Source organism: Protopterus annectens, chromosome 6.part0 (genome assembly GCF_019279795.1).
Source record: "Protopterus annectens isolate FY-2018-M chromosome 6.part0, PAN1.0, whole genome shotgun sequence".
In the NCBI taxonomy this organism is placed as follows: Eukaryota; Metazoa; Chordata; order Ceratodontiformes; family Protopteridae; genus Protopterus; species Protopterus annectens.
Genome location: NC_056737.1, coordinates 593969518 through 593991130, shown reverse-complemented (window position 1 = coordinate 593991130; position 21613 = coordinate 593969518). Strand labels below are relative to the sequence as shown.

The window sequence follows — 21613 nt, the reverse complement described above, 5'->3', positions numbered from 1 at the left end:
CAATAATTAATTCACACAATTATGTTGACCTCACCCCTCTCTCTGGGATGTGAGGCTCCAAATTTGCTACAACCTACACAGCTGTTGCTGTACAAGAAATGGAGAGCTATGGTCCTTTTCTACACCCATCCTGCACATGCCTACTTGTCTTCCAGTATGCTTTTCTCACTGCTTGCCCCCATTTCACCACTTTCCTATCATCCTTTTTTCTTTTCTTTTTTTAAAATTAGCATAGGTTTAAGCAAAGCGGCCCACCACACAAACCCTCACAAATCCGCGTAAAATTGCCTTAATCACCTTCTCTGTTTCTGACACTGTTAGGCCCATCTGCAAAATAATCACCCCTGCCAAGTCTCAAACCTGGGACCATGTCAACTACAGCATAGTGCGTTGGTGCATTAGCCTACTAGGGCATTCCACTGAAGTAAAACAGGTGTTTCCATAAACATATCCTGATTTCCAATAACACACTGCTTGTGCATACCATGTGAAAATTAACAGATGCAGACTCCAAATCAGTACACAGCCAAACAAATAATAATGGATGTACATGAGGCCTGGGGTATCAAGTATAGCTGTCAGCTGCACAGACTGTTGTAGAATGTCCACAGTTGTGCCACCTACTTTTGGCACAGTTTTCACAAAACCTATTCTGTATGCCGAAGTACTGGCAAGTCAGTAAAGATTGAGGTTAGAAAATCATGAGAGACAGGCAACGTCATACCCATCCAAACATAGATCCTTATGAGAATCTTGACTTCATGCATGCACACTTATCTTGCAAATACACCTGCTGTAATACTGACTCAGTAGCTCAGTATATGAAATTCCTAGCATGCTGTACATTCTGCCAGCCAGAGTCCTGGGTTTGAATCCAGTGTATTGCACTTCAATGACATGCATGTGAATACAACAAATAATGACCAAGTCTTGCAATTTTAAGCAGAACAAGTTGCTGTTACTGCATTCACTGCTACCGATGTTAGCACATCAAAGGCTTGTAGGTAGGGACACACTGCACAAATATGTATAGGCTTCCTAAATGTCGCCTATCACTCTTTGAATGGCACTATTACATAACATATGTACCGTAAATCACATGCCTCACCTGGACTGTTATGGTTACACTCACCGTGGCTCTGCTGTAACAACAGAGCTGACACTGCTCCCTCACTGACGAATATAGCTTGCTGTCCTCCAATGTGCTCACATTCCCCAGTATGTCTTCTGGGCAAAACGCAGCAGCTGCAGCCTGCAACATATGCAGCAGCATGTTCAGCTACCTGCTACAGACCTAAAGTACCTCACAACTCCCTAGAACAAGGGATTCACACAACACCCATACATAAAGGGGTGTGGGGGTCAAGTGACAGGGAAATGTGTCACAGTCTTCCCCTACAAACATACAGAGCTGATAGACCAGCTGCTACTGCAGCAGCATGCATATTTTGATGCATATGACTTATGACACTCACATCGGTCTTCTCCCTTACTGACCTCAACCCACATTGTTTAACACTGAACTGCCACATAATCAGAGTCATTTCACAATGGCCAAACATAGCATACAAAACTGTGGATATACCATATAAATCCCAACAGTGGACAGTATTTTACCTACCCTCTGCAATGCTGTAGTCTCCATACCTCAATAATGTCCATCACACAGACTAGGAAAGGGGCCAAGGCCTACATGAAGGCCTTAAATATAGCACTGCTGTGCCATGCCACTGGCTAATGAAACTGCAATCCAGCTGTTCTGAATGCAATTAGCATGTCTGAGCCACGGATTGGTGCACAGGCAATTACCTGTTAATGAGTATTACCTAAAAAAGGCAAGCACCTGCCTATGGTAAACAGGTATGTGACTTGCTTTACCAAGACAGACTGCAATTTCAGAAGCATTTTTCTTCAGGATTTCTGCACAAAAAAAGAGTACAGTACTCTACCATGTATGTAATAGAAGTTCCCATTTAATGGGATGCAGATGGGAGGATGCAGTTATGGGGAATAGGGATTACAATGGGAGGCCTGTAGTACATATCTGGGAATGGCATGCTGGTGATAGTCTGCTATCCAGCACCTACAGGCATGCCTTTCAACTCTGCCTGCTCTGACATAGATCACAGCTCTGGCTCTCTCAGTCCCTTCTACAATGGTCGACTCCTGTACAAATGCTACTGGATACAGTGACAGTACATAATGGTAATCATACCTGGCATATAACATGGTGTACTGTCATTCAGCTCCTCTCAGCCTGTGAATGTCACACAGGAATAGTTCAAACATTGTACAGGTGTCGCTGACTGTCCCTGATGTACTCTGGCTAGGTACTGTTTAGTTGACATTCGTATATATGTATATATATATGTGTGTGTGTGTATATATATATATATATATATATATATATATATATATATATATATATATATAGATATATATATGTAATATTATTTATCTCTCTCTCTCTCTCTATATATATATATATATATATATATATATATATATACACACACACACACACATAATATATATATATATATATATATATATATATATATATATATATATATATATAAGGTACAGGTTGTGTGGTGTGTCTGGCATCCGTTTTACTATGTATGTGAGTCGAAGTGAGGTGTCAGTCCCTAGGACCCTAGGTTGTCAGTGCATGTGCTATGCGTTACCTCTTTGCCAAGGCCAGGGCATACTGGGCATGCCTATGTCTGCCTACAGGAACAGGCTCAGAGGGTTCCTCCTCCGAGTCCCCCTGTGGATGTGGTTGTGGGAACCCTGGCACTGGTGGGGTGCTGTGTGTCCCTTCCCTGTGATGATCCTGCCACAGCTGTTTCTGCAGGATCATATTGTGCAGCATGGTGCATACTGTGAACATCTGTGCACATGTGGCTGGGGAATACTGCAAGGCTTCACCAGATATCGAGGCAGCGGAACTGGGACTTGAGCAGCCCAAACACATGCTCTATGATGTTCCTAGTTTATGGCATTCTTCTGTAGGTGTGTGTGCATTCCTGATGGGTGTCATCATCCACATTTCCAGTGCATAGCCAACATCCCCCAGTAAATGACTGTACGGGCTGTCCCCCCTGGCAAACATCTGGCACAGCTGTGATGCATGCCAGATATGGGAGTCATAATAACTGCCAGGGCTACCAGAACACACACTCATGATAATGCCCTGGGCATTACACACGACCTGGCAGTTGATGGAGTGATACCCCCTGCAGTAGATGTAGACCCTACCCTCCTCACCAGGCAGTGCTTTGATGTGGACATGAGTGCAGTCTATGGCACCCAGTACCTCAAGGTAGTGTACTACATGGTGGAAGAGACTCATACTGCTGGCCCTCTCCTCAAGGATGTAGGGTAAATAAATGTGCTCACCGGAATGTGTTTGCATGGCAGCCAGAAACTGCTGGAGTATCTTGGATGCAGATACCTGTGAGACCCCCATCATGTCCCCAGTTGGTCTTTGAAAAATACATGTAGCTAGTATTCTAAAGGCTACACGTATCTTTGTTCCCACTGGGATGGGTTCCCCTCTGTTGGCTCTGGGTCTGAGTTGAGGGCGGCAAAGCTCGGTGAGTTCTTGTAGCGTGTCCCTGTCCACCCTGTAGTGCTCTACAATCTCCAGCACATGTAGCTCCTGGAAGGTTACCATGGGCCTGAACACTGATCTCCTTCTCAGTCTAGGCCTACTGTCATCAGCAGCATCAGCACAGCCCTAAGCCTCTAGCACATACAGATGTAGCAGAGCAGCAGCAGCCCCTAGCATTCTGTCAGTTAAAATTTGCAAGTCTGTACTCCAATTGTTCACAGTATGGGGGATAAATCAGATCATAGGGTGTATGCATACTTTACAGTGGTGTGTTGCAGATGCAGCCTGTGTCATTGGCTAACTATGGTGCATTCCACCTGCCAGGTATATCACTGGGGGGGGGTTGAATGGCCCAGTGTCAGTGGAACAGAGCTTATCAGTAATTTATACATGATTGCCTTTCCCAGGCTATTTATTTATTTTTTTTTAATTGATTTCCTTGCTAAGCACTGCAGCAAGATGCACAAACCCACAGCGCTGGTGTAAACAGTGCTTAGCAGCCTGGACACACCACCATGCAGAGGCACATTCAGCATAGCTTAAACCAGCTAAAACACATGCCCTGCAGCTAAACAAAGCTTAGCAGTTCTAGACACCCCCCCCCCACACTTAGCTGAGCAGTGCACTGCACTAACGGGAGCCGCTGAGCTCTAATCCCCTTAAACATATAGTGATACACCCCCTTTTCCTGTCAGCTAGCTGTTCTGTGGACATCAACAGGGTTCTGCAGCTGCATGTGTTTTATCTGCGGACCTAGAGGCCCATTTTCACTATTCAGTAACCCCAGCTCATTTGCATACAGATCTTTGCACATAACCTGGATACTTCACTTTTCCAGGGCCTGCCTCCTTAGCAACCACTGAAATCTACCATTGTACATACTGCATGCAGGGCTCTATAATGCATTATTCTCACACACATCTTATTTTTAGTTTTTAAACATTTTAATATTTTTTGCATAATGGCATGTTTGTGCATTGCTGTGTGGTGGTTATTAAAAAAATTATTATTTTATATTATTTTGCATTAGTGTTTGGACTCATAGTGCATAGTTTTGGACATATTTGTGCCTACTATGACAATTCTGACCTTTTAATTGGCCTTTTCCAGCCCCTGTTCAATTTTTACATTTCTATACGTGGAAATTTTCCGTGTACACTTCTAACACCAACACGGGTCCTGCACGGATACCTAGCTGCTTGCTGGATCACAAAACACACTAATTTGCATCCAATTCACCAGCTTATGAGGCGATTTGCATGCCATGGACACTTCCGTGTCTGCACGCTCATGCACGCCCCTCTGCTCTATTTCCTGGATCTCACGGCTGCTGGATTCTGTGTTAGCGCCATGCCACTCTGCTTACACGGAAAACCAGTCCATGTAGGCTTTATTGAAGTCCCCCTATATAAATTGTTCAGTTCCTGCCTTCTTTTAAACCTCATTCCTCCTCCAAAACATTTTTATGCTTGTATTATTTTACAATTTCTATTTTTCTATGTAATTTACTCCTACCCTTTTCTGAAGATACCACTTACTGTTTTTTTATCTTTGTTACAATATTCAGTACTTCAACTATGGTTGCTTTAGACTTTTATTTTCATTTTCTAGTACCCAGCGTTTTTGGCAGCCACCAGAATTAAAACTTTATAAGGCTTACTATGTCTAGGCAATTCAGATCCTGTATCCCAGCTCAAAAAATAATTTCCTTAGTTAAACTCATTTCCTCACCCAGTATTCTTGACAGAATACTCTGTAAGTAATCTTTAAAGTCTGCCAACTCATTACACTCTAAGAGCATATGCTCCCCAGTACATACTACACCTCCGACATCTGCCATTTACCAAAAATCTGGATTCTGTTTGGGGTATAAAAGTACCCATAGAAACACTTTCAGGCAAAAATCCTAAATCATCTAGATTCTGTTGCCTGTTTGGGAGACATACATATGTCCTACCATTGGTTTTTTTTTTTTTTTTTTGTGAACTGCTTATCTAATCTCTCTTCCCAATCTTTTCTGACAACCTCTGATTGATTCCTACAGTTACTGTGCAATATATTACATGCCCTACTTCTTCTTTTTCTTGTTAGGGGTCGCCACAGTGAAACAATGGTCCCCAGAATGTCCTTTTTTTAACAGTAGCCTCTCTTCTAGATTCAACTAAAAAGTCAGCCAGTACAGGTCTCTCATTTATGATTCTCCTATCCCTTTCTATTTACCTATACTTTGATATCAATCCCTGATAGGGAAGGCAATCTCTAGTCTGCAGTCGAAGTGTCTTCTTGGCCTTTTCCTATTCTATTACCGTTCCTTCTCCAATTGTTTGTTTCCAATAACTTGGTTCCTTTGCCAGTTTCCTCTTGCCTATTCACTGTACTCTGAATTGCAGTCATCCCTATTGGCAGAATCTCCTTTCTCTATTCCCATGTTGGCTTTGTTCTTAATATACTTTCTGAATATAACATTCTGTAGCAGTGTTATTCTTCTTACGGATCTTCATCCAAAATCCCACTCTTTCCTTACTTCTTGAATTGCACCCCCCCCCCAATTCATTATCATCTCTTTCAACTTTGAATTGTGCTTGTGTTGTGTGCAAGAACCATAACTGTGGAGCTGTAAAATATCCCTTCAAATCAGGTAATCCTAAACCTCCTTGTTCTGTTGCAAGGATGAACTTATCCCACTTGACTCTTCATCTCTTCCCCCTCTGATAAAACCCTTCAACTCTTAATTATTATCCAAAACGTCTCCTCTGGCTAATAAATAGATGCCTGACCTGTGTATATAACTGAAAGGACTTAACATTTTACAGCTTGCGTCTTGCTATCCATATCCATTGGCAAGAGTATCCAGCTTCTATTTTTGTATTATATTTTGTTCAGTCTCTTCCCACATATCTTTAGCTGCCATAACAAATTCCTTCTTCATACCCATACTCCTAAATATTTCATTTTATCATGACCCCATAAATATGGGTATTGCTGAATCAATTTATGTGTGGGGACATAATTTACAACTACAGCCTTTGTTTTATCTTAATTTTATATCTTGAAAAAAAAATAATGGTATTGTCACAGAATGTTCCTTAACTCTGAGATGTCCTTTTCCTGTTCTGTCAGGTACAAAATAATATTATCTGCAAATAAAGCTAACAATTCTTGAATACCATACTAATTATATCCTTGAATTTCTGAGTCCCTTATTTTCCTTGCCCATGGTCCTAAATATGACACAAATAACAATGTTCAGACACAACTTATAAGAGAGATACCCTTGCACTTTGATTTTTGCCTCCAACCCCTCACACATCCTCCTAATCAACCTTATTATTTCATCAGGAAATGTAAACACTTCCTTTGCTCTACTCAAATTCCCAGCTTACTCTGCCAAATGCTTTCTCTGCATGAAGACCAAACAATTGGCCTTTTCCAGCCCCTGTTCAATTTTTACATTTCTATACGTGGAAATTTTCCGTGTACACTTCTAACACCAACACGGGTCCTGCACGGATACCTAGCTGCTTGCTGGATCACAAAACACACTAATTTGCATCCAATTCACCAGCTTATGAGGCGATTTGCATGCCATGGACACTTCCGTGTCTGCACGCTCATGCACGCCCCTCTGCTCTATTTCCTGGATCTCACGGCTGCTGGATTCTGTGTTAGCGCCATGCCACTCTGCTTACACGGAAAACCAGTCCATGTAGGCTTTATTGAAGTCCCCCTATATAAATTGTTCAGTTCCTGCCTTCTTTTAAACCTCATTCCTCCTCCAAAACATTTTTATGCTTGTATTATTTTACAATTTCTATTTTTTCTATGTAATTTACTCCTACCCTTTTCTGAAGATACCACTTACTGTTTTTTTATCTTTGTTACAATATTCAGTACTTCAACTATGGTTGCTTTAGACTTTTATTTTCATTTTCTAGTACCCGCGTTTTTGGCAGCCACCAGAATTAAAACTTTATAAGGCTTACTATGTCTAGGCAATTCAGATCCTGTATCCCAGCTCAAAAAATAATTTCCTTAGTTAAACTCATTTCCTCACCCAGTATTCTTGACAGAATACTCTGTAAGTAATCTTTAAAGTCTGCCAACTCATTACACTCTAAGAGCATATGCTCCCAAGTACATACTACACCTCCGACATCTGCCATTTACCAAAAATCTGGATTCTGTTTGGGGTATAAAAGTACCCATAGAAACACTTTCAGGCAAAAATCCTAAATCATCTAGATTCTGTTGCCTGTTTGGGAGACATACATATGTCCTACCATTGGTTTTTTTTTTTTTTTTTTTTGTGAACTGCTTATCTAATCTCTCTTCCCAATCTTTTCTGACAACCTCTGATTGATTCCTACAGTTACTGTGCAATATATTACATGCCCTACTTCTTCTTTTTCTTGTTAGGGGTCGCCACAGTGAAACAATGGTCCCCAGAATGTCCTTTTTTTAACAGTAGCCTCTCTTCTAGATTCAACTAAAAAGTCAGCCAGTACAGGTCTCTCATTTATGATTCTCCTATCCCTTTCTATTTACCTATACTTTGATATCAATCCCTGATAGGGAAGGCAATCTCTAGTCTGCAGTCGAAGTGTCTTCTTGGCCTTTTCCTATTCTATTACCGTTCCTTCTCCAATTGTTTGTTTCCAATAACTTGGTTCCTTTGCCAGTTTCCTCTTGCCTATTCACTGTACTCTGAATTGCAGTCATCCCTATTGGCAGAATCTCCTTTCTCTATTCCCATGTTGGCTTTGTTCTTAATATACTTTCTGAATATAACATTCTGTAGCAGTGTTATTCTTCTTACGGATCTTCATCCAAAATCCCACTCTTTCCTTACTTCTTGAATTGCACAGCCCCCCCAATTCATTATCATCTCTTTCAACTTTGAATTGTGCTTGTGTTGTGTGCAAGAACCATAACTGTGGAGCTGTAAAATATCCCTTCAAATCAGGTAATCCTAAACCTCCTTGTTCTGTTGCAAGGATGAACTTATCCCTCTTGACTCTTCATCTCTTCCCCCTCAGATAAAACCCTTCAACTCTTAATTATTATCCAAAACGTCTCCTCTGGCTAATAAATAGATGCCTGACCTGTGTATATAACTGAAAGGACTTAACATTTTACAGCTTGCGTCTTGCTATCCATATCCATTGGCAAGAGTATCCAGCTTCTATTTTTGTATTATATTTTGTTCAGTCTCTTCCCACATATCTTTAGCTGCCATAACAAATTCCTTCTTCATACCCATACTCCTAAATATTTCATTTTATCATGACCCCATAAATACGGGTATTGCTGAACCAATTTATGTGTGGGGACATAATTTACAACTACAGCCTTTGTTTTATCTTAATTTTATATCCTGAAAAAAAAATAACGGTATTGTCACAGAATGTTCCTTAACTCTGAGATGTCCTTTTCCTGTTCTGTCAGGTACAAAATAATATTATCTGCAAATAAAGCTAACAATTCTTGAATACCATACTAATTATATCCTTGAAATTCTGAGTCCCTTATTTTCCCTTCCCATGGTCCTAAATATGACACAAATAACAATGTTCAGACACAACTTATAAGAGAGATACCCTTGCACTTTGATTTTTGCCTCCAACCCCTCACACATCCTCCTAATCAACCTTATTATTTCATCAGGAAATGTAAACACTTCCTTTGCTCTACTCAAATTCCCAGCTTACTCTGCCAAATGCTTTCTCTGCATGAAGACCAAACAACAACAGTAGTATTTTCTTATGTTCTGCCTCACTCTGTATCACCATAGTTCTCTTAATGTTGTCAAATGTTTGCATCACCGCCACAAAACCACACTGAGCCATATCCATCAATTCTGGCAACACAAACACTTTATAATCATGGTTTAAAACTGAAATGGGCCTTTATGAACCTGGATCTGATAGGTCTTTACCAGCTTTAGGCATTACATCAACCACAATTTTTTTCCAAGATGCTGGTGCTTCCTCTCCTTTTAATATAATGTTAAACAAAACCTTCCAGATCTTCATCACTTTCTTCTGTCCTAGTTTCCAAAGCTCCACCAGAATATCATCTATTCCAGCAGATTGGTTATGTATCACCATTTTTATCTTATTTTTTCCTATCTTAACTGTTACTTGTTGGGCCACATCTACTTCTAACCTCTTGATATATTTAAATCTTCATTAATATTTCTAGTTGTGTTTTTTCTTGACTTCCTTACTTCCATGCTTTACAATTTCCAAAATATCTCTAATAGCTCTACAGGATCTCTGGTTATTTTTCTCATTATAAGCTCCCTAAGTTTGGCATCAACCCTTTCTTTTTTCTGTTGCCCAAGACGTTGTGCTAAAAGTTTTTCTGCTCTGAAGTTATTATTAAAAAAACAAGTGCTTGACAGCAATACTTCTAAACTCATACATATTATTCAGATACTCCCTTATTTTGTCTTTAGCACTCTGCATTTACACCTCTTCTTATAACATGAGACTCCCCTTATTCTGTAATGCTTTAACCTTTATCAGTACCTCTAAATAATTATTGTCACTTTTTAAACATATCTCTTTTTCTTTTATTTCTACCCTATTTTTAAACTCCACTTTCATTTTTTCCCCACTCACTAGCTATAACTTCTGGAATAAACGCAAAGTGAATCCTGGGGAAAAGTACATTTGTGTACACTTACCATAAATGTAGATGTTCGTGTGTATTCACTGTTGAAGTCATCACCTGTGGGTTATCCCTGCTGTGGTAGCTCTCAGCAGGCCTGAATATCAGAGTCAATACCAGAGAAACTGCAACAGTGAAACACAAAGAACATCTGGTGCTAGCACCAGCAAATCACCAATAACGAAAAAAATATGCCAGTAATACAATCACAGAAAGAAATCGAACCAAACAGAACAAACATTTTATTAACCAACTTGGTTAAGCACTTTAATCTACCCATTCCTTAAATTCCTCTCTTTTTACCAGGTAGGTGGGGAAGCACCAGTTTTTCATCTTTATTTTATTAGCCTGCATTTTTATCTTGGTAATTATTGGCACATGATCTAAAATATTTATTGGATGTATCAAAGTTCTCAATTAAATGTACATGTTCCTGTAAAGTATAATTTCTGTCTAGTCTAGCCCAGTTATTGTACCTTGGAGAATAATATGTACATTTTCCTCTGAGTTCCTACTACTGAATGGATGTCTTCCATATCACATTTGCATACATTTCTTCAGAAAACTACCCTCTTTCATTACATTTTCCCTTCTAGGCCCCCAGATACAGCCTCATTTTTTGCAAATCAAATTCCAGTCCCCACCTATAAGTAATATTCCCTGCTGGAAGCTGATTAATTCTCCCACAATTTTTGAGCTCTATATACTAGTTCTAGGTGGAATATAGATACATGCCAGCATCCTTGCCAATTGCCCCTTACTACCACAGATCTGCCATTATCTTTTTTCCTCTTCTATCACTATTGGAGCTCCTCTAGCAATTAATACAAATAATCCTCTTTTCCCTTGTCCCTGACAGTCTGCTGAATATCCATCCTGAAATCCTCTCTTTATCAAATCCACATGCTCATTTATTTCCAAATGTGTCTCCTGCAGTATTACTATTTGCACTCTGCATTTCTTAATATAAATATTATTTCCTTTTTGTCTATATATGCAAGACCATTCATATTCCAAGATAGTATGGAAAGTATTGCCATTATAAAAATAAGCCATTATTCCCACCTATTACAATGACAGCTTTTTTAAAAAGTTTATTTGCAGCTTTTGTGATACATGCACCCACTAATGTTTTGGCAGGATTATCCTTTATGCATGTTTCTTACCATCAACACTGGGACCTATGTCACATTTAACAAGTCTTTTTGTTTTAATGAAAACCCTAAAAAAAACACACTCTCCAGAACTCCACTATGATCTGGTAACTTAATATAAACACACAAAACTATGTACATCTTCAGATAATGAAGTTTAATCCTCCTAACAGGAACAATTGTCCAAAACAGACAATTGGAAACACAGGCCATAATTAACCTAAACTTGATGTTATCCATGGTAAGATGCATGTTATTGGGTGTGCTTTTACTTACACTAATTGGTCTCTGTTCTTTTTATCTTTATTTCCCTCCCAGATGTGAAAAACAACTTGTATGCTTCATAAAACATTGATTTTTATTGCTGAAGAAACTAGTGTTCTGGCTTTTTATTGTCTCCATGGAAACATAAGAGAAAAAATGCAAGCTTCACCTTCAGACTTCTAAAGGCAAGCTGAAACCTTTATTTATAAAGGAACAGTTTTCATTATAGTCAAAAAGAAGTCACAGGCATTCAGAACTGCCATACAGCTGAAACACCTGAAGTCCTTAAGGGGTCATTTGTATATATCCCATGCTACCTCTAATACAAAAGGTTTTAAGGAATCACACAGTAGAAAATCTAGCTTGGCTGGGCTTTTATTTTAGTTTTTACTGATTTTTTTTCTGTGTGACCTTGTTAGCCATTGTTTTAGATTATAGTCAATGTTCTCTTATTTATTTGTTTCCATTTAAAAAATGTTAGACTAACTCAATGGTCTTAATCCAGATATTCAATGCAAAAGTAAGAGAAACTATATCAACTCTACATGTATTATGATTTGTGTACTTTTCACCCCATCCCATGCCTCAACAACTCAAGATTACAGCCTATTAACTTAAACATGCTTTTCTCTAGCCTTTTCTCTGTTTTTGTTGTAATGCCTACATTTCACATTAAAAAAGAAGAGAAACAAAAGGGATGTTTACTTTAGTATCTTTATCACATATAAGAGCTAAAAATGCTTTACTATAAAACATGCAATTTAATTTCATAGAAATACTGATAATCAAAATTGTTTTACTTACAGTTACCTTTTTTCTTCCTCTTCCCCTCTCCTCAGTGCCCTTCCAAAAATTAATTACATTAAGTAGAGCCAATGCCATTTAGTTCCCCACAAGTTTAATTAAGTCAACAAAAGTCTGCTCTTTCCAATTGTTCTTATACAGCCATATTTCACAAAAGTGATCTATGATTTCCAGTCTCACATTTATTCACTAATTTCAGTGCTGCTGGACTTCTTCCTATTCATCTCCATCTCCCACTTCCAGATTCTGGTTCATTTACAAGGTATTCCCAATTCTTCTAGTCAACTTCTGTTCTTTTTTTCTGTCTCTCAAGCATTTTCCTTTGGAAAAATGGAAAAGGTTTCACTGGCAAAGTCTCTCTGTGTGCTTTATTATCAGAAGAATGAGAAACAAAGTCCCCCTTCTGCTTGATGGCTCAATTTATGCTGAACAAACTTGTGTATTTCCTCCATACCCTGTTCTGCATCAAAACATAATTTTAATCTTCCAGGAAAAAAATATTTTGAAGAGAGATGGCTACAACAGCTTAAATCTGATTCTTGACATCCCCTGATTGCTGGGTTCACTTCAGCAATTGTTGATTGCATGGCTGGCTGACTAACTGAGAAAACTTATAAGTCTTTGCAAATGCTAACAAGCAAATTTAAGATAACAAAGCAACTAATTTAGCACTGCAGTAAGAAAATACAATCATATCAGAATGTACTATGCTGCAATTTTTTCAGGAAACTACACCACTGTCCCAAGGAGGGGATGGACTCATACAGGCCAAACATTCTCCAAGTGGATTACCAAATGCAGCATAATTGGCCATTAGGCACTAAACTGCCACTGGAAAATGTTGTAGTCAGAGACCACTCAACAAGAAGCATGACATCTTTCTCTGTACACTTCAAGAAAGTCTCCTCTGACCAGGGACGTTGGGAGGCATACTCATTGTAAACACTTCAGTACAGTTTTTTTTGTGAATGGGGTAGAACTTGGAGGGCGTGAAAATCTAATAAATAAAATCTAAAGGGTGAAATCTAAAATTCAGGCAAATAAAATAACAACTTAGCACATGCAACTGTCTTGATTGAGACAGCATAGTAATTTGCAGCTCATCTGGCATTTGCATCGTTGTCGTTTTTTCAGTCAACGGGTGATAATTACCCAATTATTGCAGTTCAAAAGGCAAGGGAAAGAAGTGTGAAAATGAAACAACTTTGTGGTTCTTAGATGCGGCTTGCCTTTCATCATTTAGCCGGTATTGTGCTTAAGAGTGAAAAGGGTGCATCAGTGACGTCAGCAACTGCAGCTGTGCAGGCGAGGAAGATTTAAAGGCATTCTTTTCTAACAAAACTTTAAATATACCTTAGCACCAGCAGTGTTTTGTAGAATTCCATACAGTTTTTACCGGATGGTGGTGCTGCATTCCTTATGTGACAGCTTTTGTTTTATTTATTTATTACTTTGAATTGTTTTTTTTTTTTCTGGCGTCTCCTCTTTTAATAATTTCTGTTGTTAATTTTTCTGCTGCAGGCCTTCTACTTGTATTGTGACCTGTTTTTATAAATATATATATAAAAAATATATATATTTATATATATATATATATATATATATATATATATATATAAAAATATATATGTGTGTGTGTGTGTGTGTATATATATATATATATATATATATATATATATATATATATTTTTTTTTTATATATATATATATTTTTTTTTTTACTAACAAACTTTTTTCCTTTTTGGAAGGAATGCATTCAGTCAGTTTTTCAATTCATGTCATAAGAGTGAACTACAAGTTTCACTGTATTGCCCAGGATTCCATTGGTTAATTCCTTAGTGAGTCAGGGGAGATACACCAAAGGTAAGTGATGTATAACTCTAAAAGTTTTATATTTTTACTAGTTGCTAGAATATGAAAATTGGCAATGACAAGTAAAGTAAAAAAAAAAAAAAACATGGCTATGTTTTGCCAAATCAGCTAGGAAAAAGACTTTTTTGTTTCAGATTATTAGGATACATTAAGTGATGTAGCTGTATACAGTCATTTTTAAAAGTTGGCAAAGCAAGCAAAAATTATGTAAATATGCTTCATTTGGTGTCATGTTTTGGTTTAGTCCTTGTAAAATGTAGCTTTCTGTCAAGTCATTAACATATATGTTAGCTCTTATTTTTTTTGTAAGTTGGCAATGATGCAAGTAAATCGGTGTGGTGCATTTTTAATAACAAATATTTAAATAAAACACGGATGTGTCATTGATTGTGCTTCGCATTTCTGATATGTTCTTCTTAAAGTTTGTAGTTTTCTGACAAATGTAGTTGTGAGTTGCAGTCACTAAATAAGGTACATTTGAGTTTCCGATGTCATATGCTTCAGAAAAAGCATTCTATTACAAAACCTGCAATTATAGTAATGTTCTAAGTATATAAAATCTATTATTGATAAAATATATTCCTAATGATGTCTTTATTCCCCATCACACCTCCAACATTTGCAGTGTATCTGAAGAAAAATTCTTTGGAATCTGCTTGGGGTATAAAAATACCTATACAAACACTTCCAAGCAAAGATCCTAAACATTCTAGACTTTGTAGCATATTTGGGAGTTATACATATATCATCCCATTGTTTCTTTGTGATTTGCTTATCCAGTCTCCCTTCCTAGTCTTTTCTAACCTTATCTGATTGATTCCTGTAGTTACTATGCAATATTTTTATTGCATCTTTCCATCGTAAGCCAGAAATCAAGATAACAAGGTGGCTCATACGTCTTGACTTTTTTTTACTGTTGCAGTACTATTTTCCCCCTATTGAACATTATGCATTTTGCCACACATTTCTTGTCTGCTCCTCATAAAATGCACACTTTTCTGAATGTGTGGCAAACTTTTTCAATGTGGAACTTTGAGGAACATAAACTTTTTAAGACCACAAATGAGAAATGTTCCTCATAGTAAGGTACACTTGAGAGGTATGCATCTGCACATCACACTTCATATTTTAAAGAAAATCTATGCTAATTAAAAACCTGTTATTTTACCAGGACAGCTCTGTTAGTACATAACAATAGTAGGGCCTGAGTCTCCCCTAAGTTTTTGGTTTTGTTTGGTCTCATTCTCATCCTAGGGATCGAGAGGTATGGTTTTTAGTACTTTGTGCAATTTGTACAGCAATTTGTCTACCAGTCAAGGCAGGAGTAATGCAGGAGGTGGGTGAGTGTGTGTGTGTGTGTGTGTGTGTGTGTGTGTGTGTGTGTGTGTGTGTGTGTGTGTGTGTGTGTGTGTACATATATATGAAAACAATGTGTGCATGTGAGTCAGTGTACACATATTCCACATTTGTTGCCACAGCTGAGAGCATTCATAGGTAGTTTATACTAAATGTATAAAACAGTGTTGTATTACATTTTACTTGAATTCTGAATAACTAAATGGGGAATAAAAAGGAAAACTGTATTTAAAGGAAGTGGGTATGGGGAGAAATGGATTACTCATGCATTTCTTGCACATATTATTTTTCTAGTAGTTAAGTATTACAGAAGTTTGCTGGAAGTTTTGAAGCTGCCTGCAGACATGTAGTTTACAACCCTACAGTGTACAAGGCAAACGGGCCATGTGCCCATTCACAAGTTGCCAGTACCCACCCTTAGAACTTACCTTTTTTCAAGGTGTTATAGGTGAACAATATCAGGGTTGAATTTATAAACACCCATCTAGTTGTCTAAGTCTTTCTTAAAGGAAGACAGTGTCACAGTGCTTGATCTGTAGAGGAAGTTTGTTCCACAAAAGAGTAGTCATTGCATGATAAATCTGTTTGTTGTGATTTATTTGTTGAAGCAGGTTCAGATTTCTGGTTCTGTTGGATCCCTAATGGCCTGGAAGGCAAGACATAGATCTCCTTTAGGAAGTCTACAGGACACTGAATAGAGGGGGCAAGGCCTTCAGCATCTCTTGATAGCTCATGTCCTTTAGGTTAGTGATCTTTTTTTGTCACAAGTCTTTAGTGCCTGATCAGTGCAGAATATAAAAAGGCAAAGACTTCCTTGGATCAAGAGGAAATACTTTTTACAGTCAGTTATGCCAGACAGAAAGATTTCATGACCGTTGTAGCATCGTGATGATTAATGAATCCTAACTACCAGTTAGGCTGCTGACCTGTGAGTACCTAAGAAGTCTGGCCTTGCATTTGTATGGTAATTAGTATCCCTTATATTTTGCAACACGATTACCCAAAGATGGCCCAAACAAGTTTATGATGGGATAGTTACACATTTTCCCTATTTTTGAGGACCAATGGTACTAAGTCGGGGATGAATTTGCAGTTACCCATCCATTAGTCCAAGTTAAATTTGAATACAGTAGGAAAGTACTCTGCTTTATATGGAATAAAAACATTGTTCAATAGAAGTGATATTCTGTGTGATAAATGCTTGTCCCTCCAGCATGTTCTGCTGAGTGGGTGTTTATGACACCACTGAACTTGTTAATGTGCAATGGATTTAACAGAACATGGTCTGGTCAGACTTTATATGTGAGGGCAGAGATTACCTCTGAAGAGTTTGTGTGATTCTAAGAAGAGATTCCAGGCTTTGAGACAGCCTGCATAGTTTTTATGATTTAAGCTATGATTTCTTTTTTTTTTTTTCTTTTTTTTAGTAAGAAAGCATTGTGGTCATTCCAGTTGTGACAAGTGTTTCAACAGGAGCATACTAAAAGGAACATTATACTTAATGATTGGCCTAATGAGTGCCAATTACACTGGAATAATTGTGTCTCTGGATCTGGACACCATGCTTTTAGATACAAGATGTGCAAAGAAAATGAGCTTCCTTACAACAGTGGATATGCGCATCTTATAAGCCTACGTCTTAAATTAGGGTGGCAGTTAAGCTCAACTCTTGTCTAGAAGAAATACTTTCATTCCTGTTCATCTTATAAAAGTCTACCTTATAAACAAGGCTTAAGTTGAACTTTGGTCTGGAAGGTGATTTTGTAGAGTGAATACAAAGGAATGTTCAAGACAAACGTGTAGAATGTCAGTCCCATAGTTAATGGAAATGGAGACCCAAAGATACCATACTGAAATTTTTTGGCCACTACATCAACAAATGGCAAAGTTTTAACAACTTAAAGTGTTTTCAAAACATACATTCTATAAGGAATAGATACTCTTATCTCAAGTTGCAGCTAAATTGTTAAGGTGTGAAGTGTGTTTCCAGTCTATGGAAAAGGAGGATCCTGCAATTCCAGATGATATGCACTGTTGAAGGAAGAGTTATGGGACAGCACAACCAATAACAGAAGAATAGCTATGGATGAGGAGCAGAATAATGGGTCATTTTCTTCAGCAAAGTGAGAAGTCGTCTGTTTTCTTTATTTCTGGAACTTGACATTGGTAGAGTGTTCTACCAGTATCGCTACAGTGATCAAAATCTAACACTTGAATGGGAGTCCATATTTATGATTAAAAAACAGACTTGTGAGTGTTACTTATTTCTGGAAAATGACAATGCCAGACTGGGGAAAACAAGGAAACCCACAGCCGTTGTTGAATTCTGTACATCTCAGAGTTATGCTAAAAGTATCTAGGAAACAGTAGGGAGAATTTCAAGGGGTATTTTGCAAGATAGTTTACTGACATTTTATAAAGTATGGTTTTGTTAATTTCAGGGGCTGAAATGTATAACAGTACCTGCCACTATCAGTGGTTTAGGCAATCCACACACACACACACACACACACACACACACACACACACACACACACACACACACACACACAAAATATCACTGCAGCCGAGTCCAGATACAGATGTGGTTGAGAAACTGAAAGGAGGTTACATTTTACAATAAAAAATACACACAATTGGAAAAGGATGTTTTTCTTTACTTCTGAGACCAATGTTTGCACAGTGAGGATCAGTTAGTTACTAAAGTGGAGAGTTGATACTAGCAGGAATTCGGAACCTGCCATTGTCACTTAAGAAAGTTCTGGGTTGGAATGGAGATATGAAACTGTAGCATACCACAGAAGGAGTTTTATTTAATAAAAAGTACTAGTGGTTTGTTTTTCAAATGGCAGCACTTTCATCAGAGGAATTCCTCTAAAGAGCTCAGTACATTTGTCTGACCACAGCTCTGCAGGAATGCAGATTGTAATCTAAAGTATAACCCCTTACTGATGATGGTTGGATGCATTACATATAAATCAGTATGACTCTTGTTCAGAACCTACTACTGATTAAACAGAGGTTTCGAGGAGGTTGTATAGGATCACTGCTGAAGACCTACAACCAATGCACTAACTGCATATGTGTGAAGTCAACACAAAACCGGTAACCAAACAACTAATAAGGGAGAATGCACATACTTATACCATTAATTTACTGGCAGCTCAGATATGGGTTACCACAGGAAACTGATGATATGCCTGTTATATGGTCACCAGTAAACAGAGAGATCAAGGATGCAAAACAAAGTATGCTAAAGGATTCAAAAACAGGACTGAAAATGAGAAAGGCATACAGTATGAGGTTGTATTAATGCAGAACTACAAATGTGTTGGGGAAAAAAAGAGAACTGAATCAGAAAGTATGAGGATAAAAAATGTCCATTAACATAACAGTGAATAATCAGTAGTACAGATCTGACTTCCTGTTTTTATGAACTGCAGTGCAACAGAAATGCTATCCTCTTCCTCCATCTTAATTAGAATGTGCTATCTTGTCAACAGCAACCAAACTAGGATATTTCCCCACCCTGTATATCTCACAGTGCACATTTAACAGACTAAATACATTTCAGCTGCTATTTCAAATAAACATTCATGCTTTTCTTATCAACTTGCCACAACAAACAATAACATGAATGTACACCACAGTGATCCACGCAGCTAAAAAGTCACAATCACATCTAAAGCAGGAAAGACAATAAATGCAGTTAGAGAATTCTCTTTAACTATAACATACATATATCTGAAGCAGCACAATGTTACTTCAATATTAATGCATCGTACTGCAGGTACAAGTTCTCTGCTGGTAAAATAAAACTTTTATAAGCTATTAAGGCCACCTTTAATGCAAGTAACACATTAATGTTACATAATAATGATAGCAGTCCAGCTTACCGAGCTTGCAGAGAACACTGAAGAAAATCCTTGGTATGAACAGTCCAACATGTCTTGACACCATGGTTTGACAGCCATGTCTGTACAGTCTGGATGGTCTGTTTTGAAGGCTGCACCAATGAAGCAAGTTCACTGAGAGAAAGATATTTACCTACAACATTAAAAAAATACAGAATGCAATTAACATTAAAGTGAAAAATGTCAAGGTAAAACTGGAGATGCACCACATGTCAATATTAACGTATACAAAGCAGATCTTAAGACTGATATTCCTGCAGGATAATTCATTTTTTATGCATCACTTAAGTACTTCACTTAGTCACATCTAGTTTGCTTCGTTGTTATCTGGCAGTTACACGGCTCATTTACTGTAAGATAACTGTATCTATCTGGCACTTGCGTCTATTTTAATTTTAACTATTCATGTGCTTGAAGATGTGCTCATTCAAAGGAACTAAACCTTCATCAACAGATAAATATGACACTTCGGCATGACACATTCATATCCCAATGTATCCCCTCACTTCTGTTAACAACCTTCCACTACATGTCAGGCAGAGTAGCACCTTTGTTACCTTCAAGGTAAACCTAGACAATTAGATGAGCAGCTTCAAATTCTCCCCTGGTCTAACTTGTCTTGCCCTCCATGAGGATAGAGGAAACTTTTGAAAAGAGGTTTCTGGCTTGCAGACAGATTCCTTAGTACTTATCTATGCACCTAAGAGAAGTAAGCTTCTGCACCCAAGAGAAGTAAGCTTCTTCAATAACGCACATCATTAATAAATTTTACTACATTTTTAAACTAAAACTTTCTGATGCCTCAGTAAAGCTCCAGGATGCAACTTCAGCAACTCAGGGCTGATATTCCACCTTAATAAACATTTAGCTGCCTACATTTCTAAGGGTAAAGGATGATAAAAACATTTCTATCAGTCACCTAGTGCCTCCAGTACAGGGTAGCAGTGGTGCAGCGGTTAGAGTTGTTGCCTCACAGCAAGAGGTTCTCCCGTTCAATTCTCGGCTGGAGTGCCTTCTGTGTGGAGTCTGCATGTCCTCCCCGCAGTCGAGTGACGTTAAAGACATGCAGGCAGTTGCGAGCGTGAATGGGTGTGCCTTCTTTGAAGGCTTTAAAAATAAAAATAACACCAGGGCAAGGAGCAAGGTACCTTCAATTTAATAAATAGGGCAAAAAAGTAAGAGGAAGAGGGAGCTGATGGGCGACGGTCTAAACGCCGGCGACTCTTCAGAACCGAATGGTGGATCTTTTAATCCGGCAGCTACACCAAGGTTGTTTCAGGACTGTTACAATGTGAACAATGGACTGGAAGGTGTTGGCGCCAATTTAAATAATGCGGGTACTAACATGTCAGGTACTGTTTCTCCTGGTAAACCCGTTAAAACAAATGACTGGCTAAACAGAAGTTTTTGTTTTAAATTGGACAGTAATTGCCCGAAAGGGAATAAAAACGGTGATTCTTACAATAAAATGGTGGACAATTTATCAAAGAATATGTTTAAATATAGATCATTACTTATTGAAAATGCATATTTAACTGAATGCATTAGTAGGAACGTTGTTCCTAAAGGTCTTAGAATCTACAAATTTCCTAATAATGTACAAATGGGTACAACGTTTCATAAGGAATTGTTGGAAGTTTTTAATAATAGTGGATTAGATATTTGAAAATTGATTATTAAAGAGAATGATAGAAATTTAACAGTTTTACAAAAAGATATAGAAACATTAGAGGGGCTTATTAAAGAAGATTTATTTTTTGGTATTAAAGAGGAGAGAGATAAATATTATAAGATAAGGGGTGAAATAGATGAAAAATGGACCGGATTGATTAATAGGAAAATAGAGAAATTAAAACGTGATTTGTTAGATTATGAAAATGATGTGAGTTACCCTAAACCATCTGTTTATACAAATGTATATAATAGAAAGAATGGATATAACAGAAATAACAAAAATAACC

At 37.9% G+C, this 21613-nt stretch overlaps 1 protein-coding gene across 1 annotated transcript in view; it reads right to left on the bottom strand.

Annotated features, from left to right (window-relative positions):
• TPP1 (tripeptidyl peptidase 1) overlaps positions 1-21613 on the bottom strand; it is a 1081063-nt gene that overhangs the window by 926885 nt on the left and 132565 nt on the right. The window contains exon 4 of the mRNA XM_044074266.1: positions 19635-19785. Coding sequence (XP_043930201.1) covers positions 19635-19785 — 151 coding nt within the window. The remainder of the gene's footprint in view (positions 1-19634; positions 19786-21613) is intronic.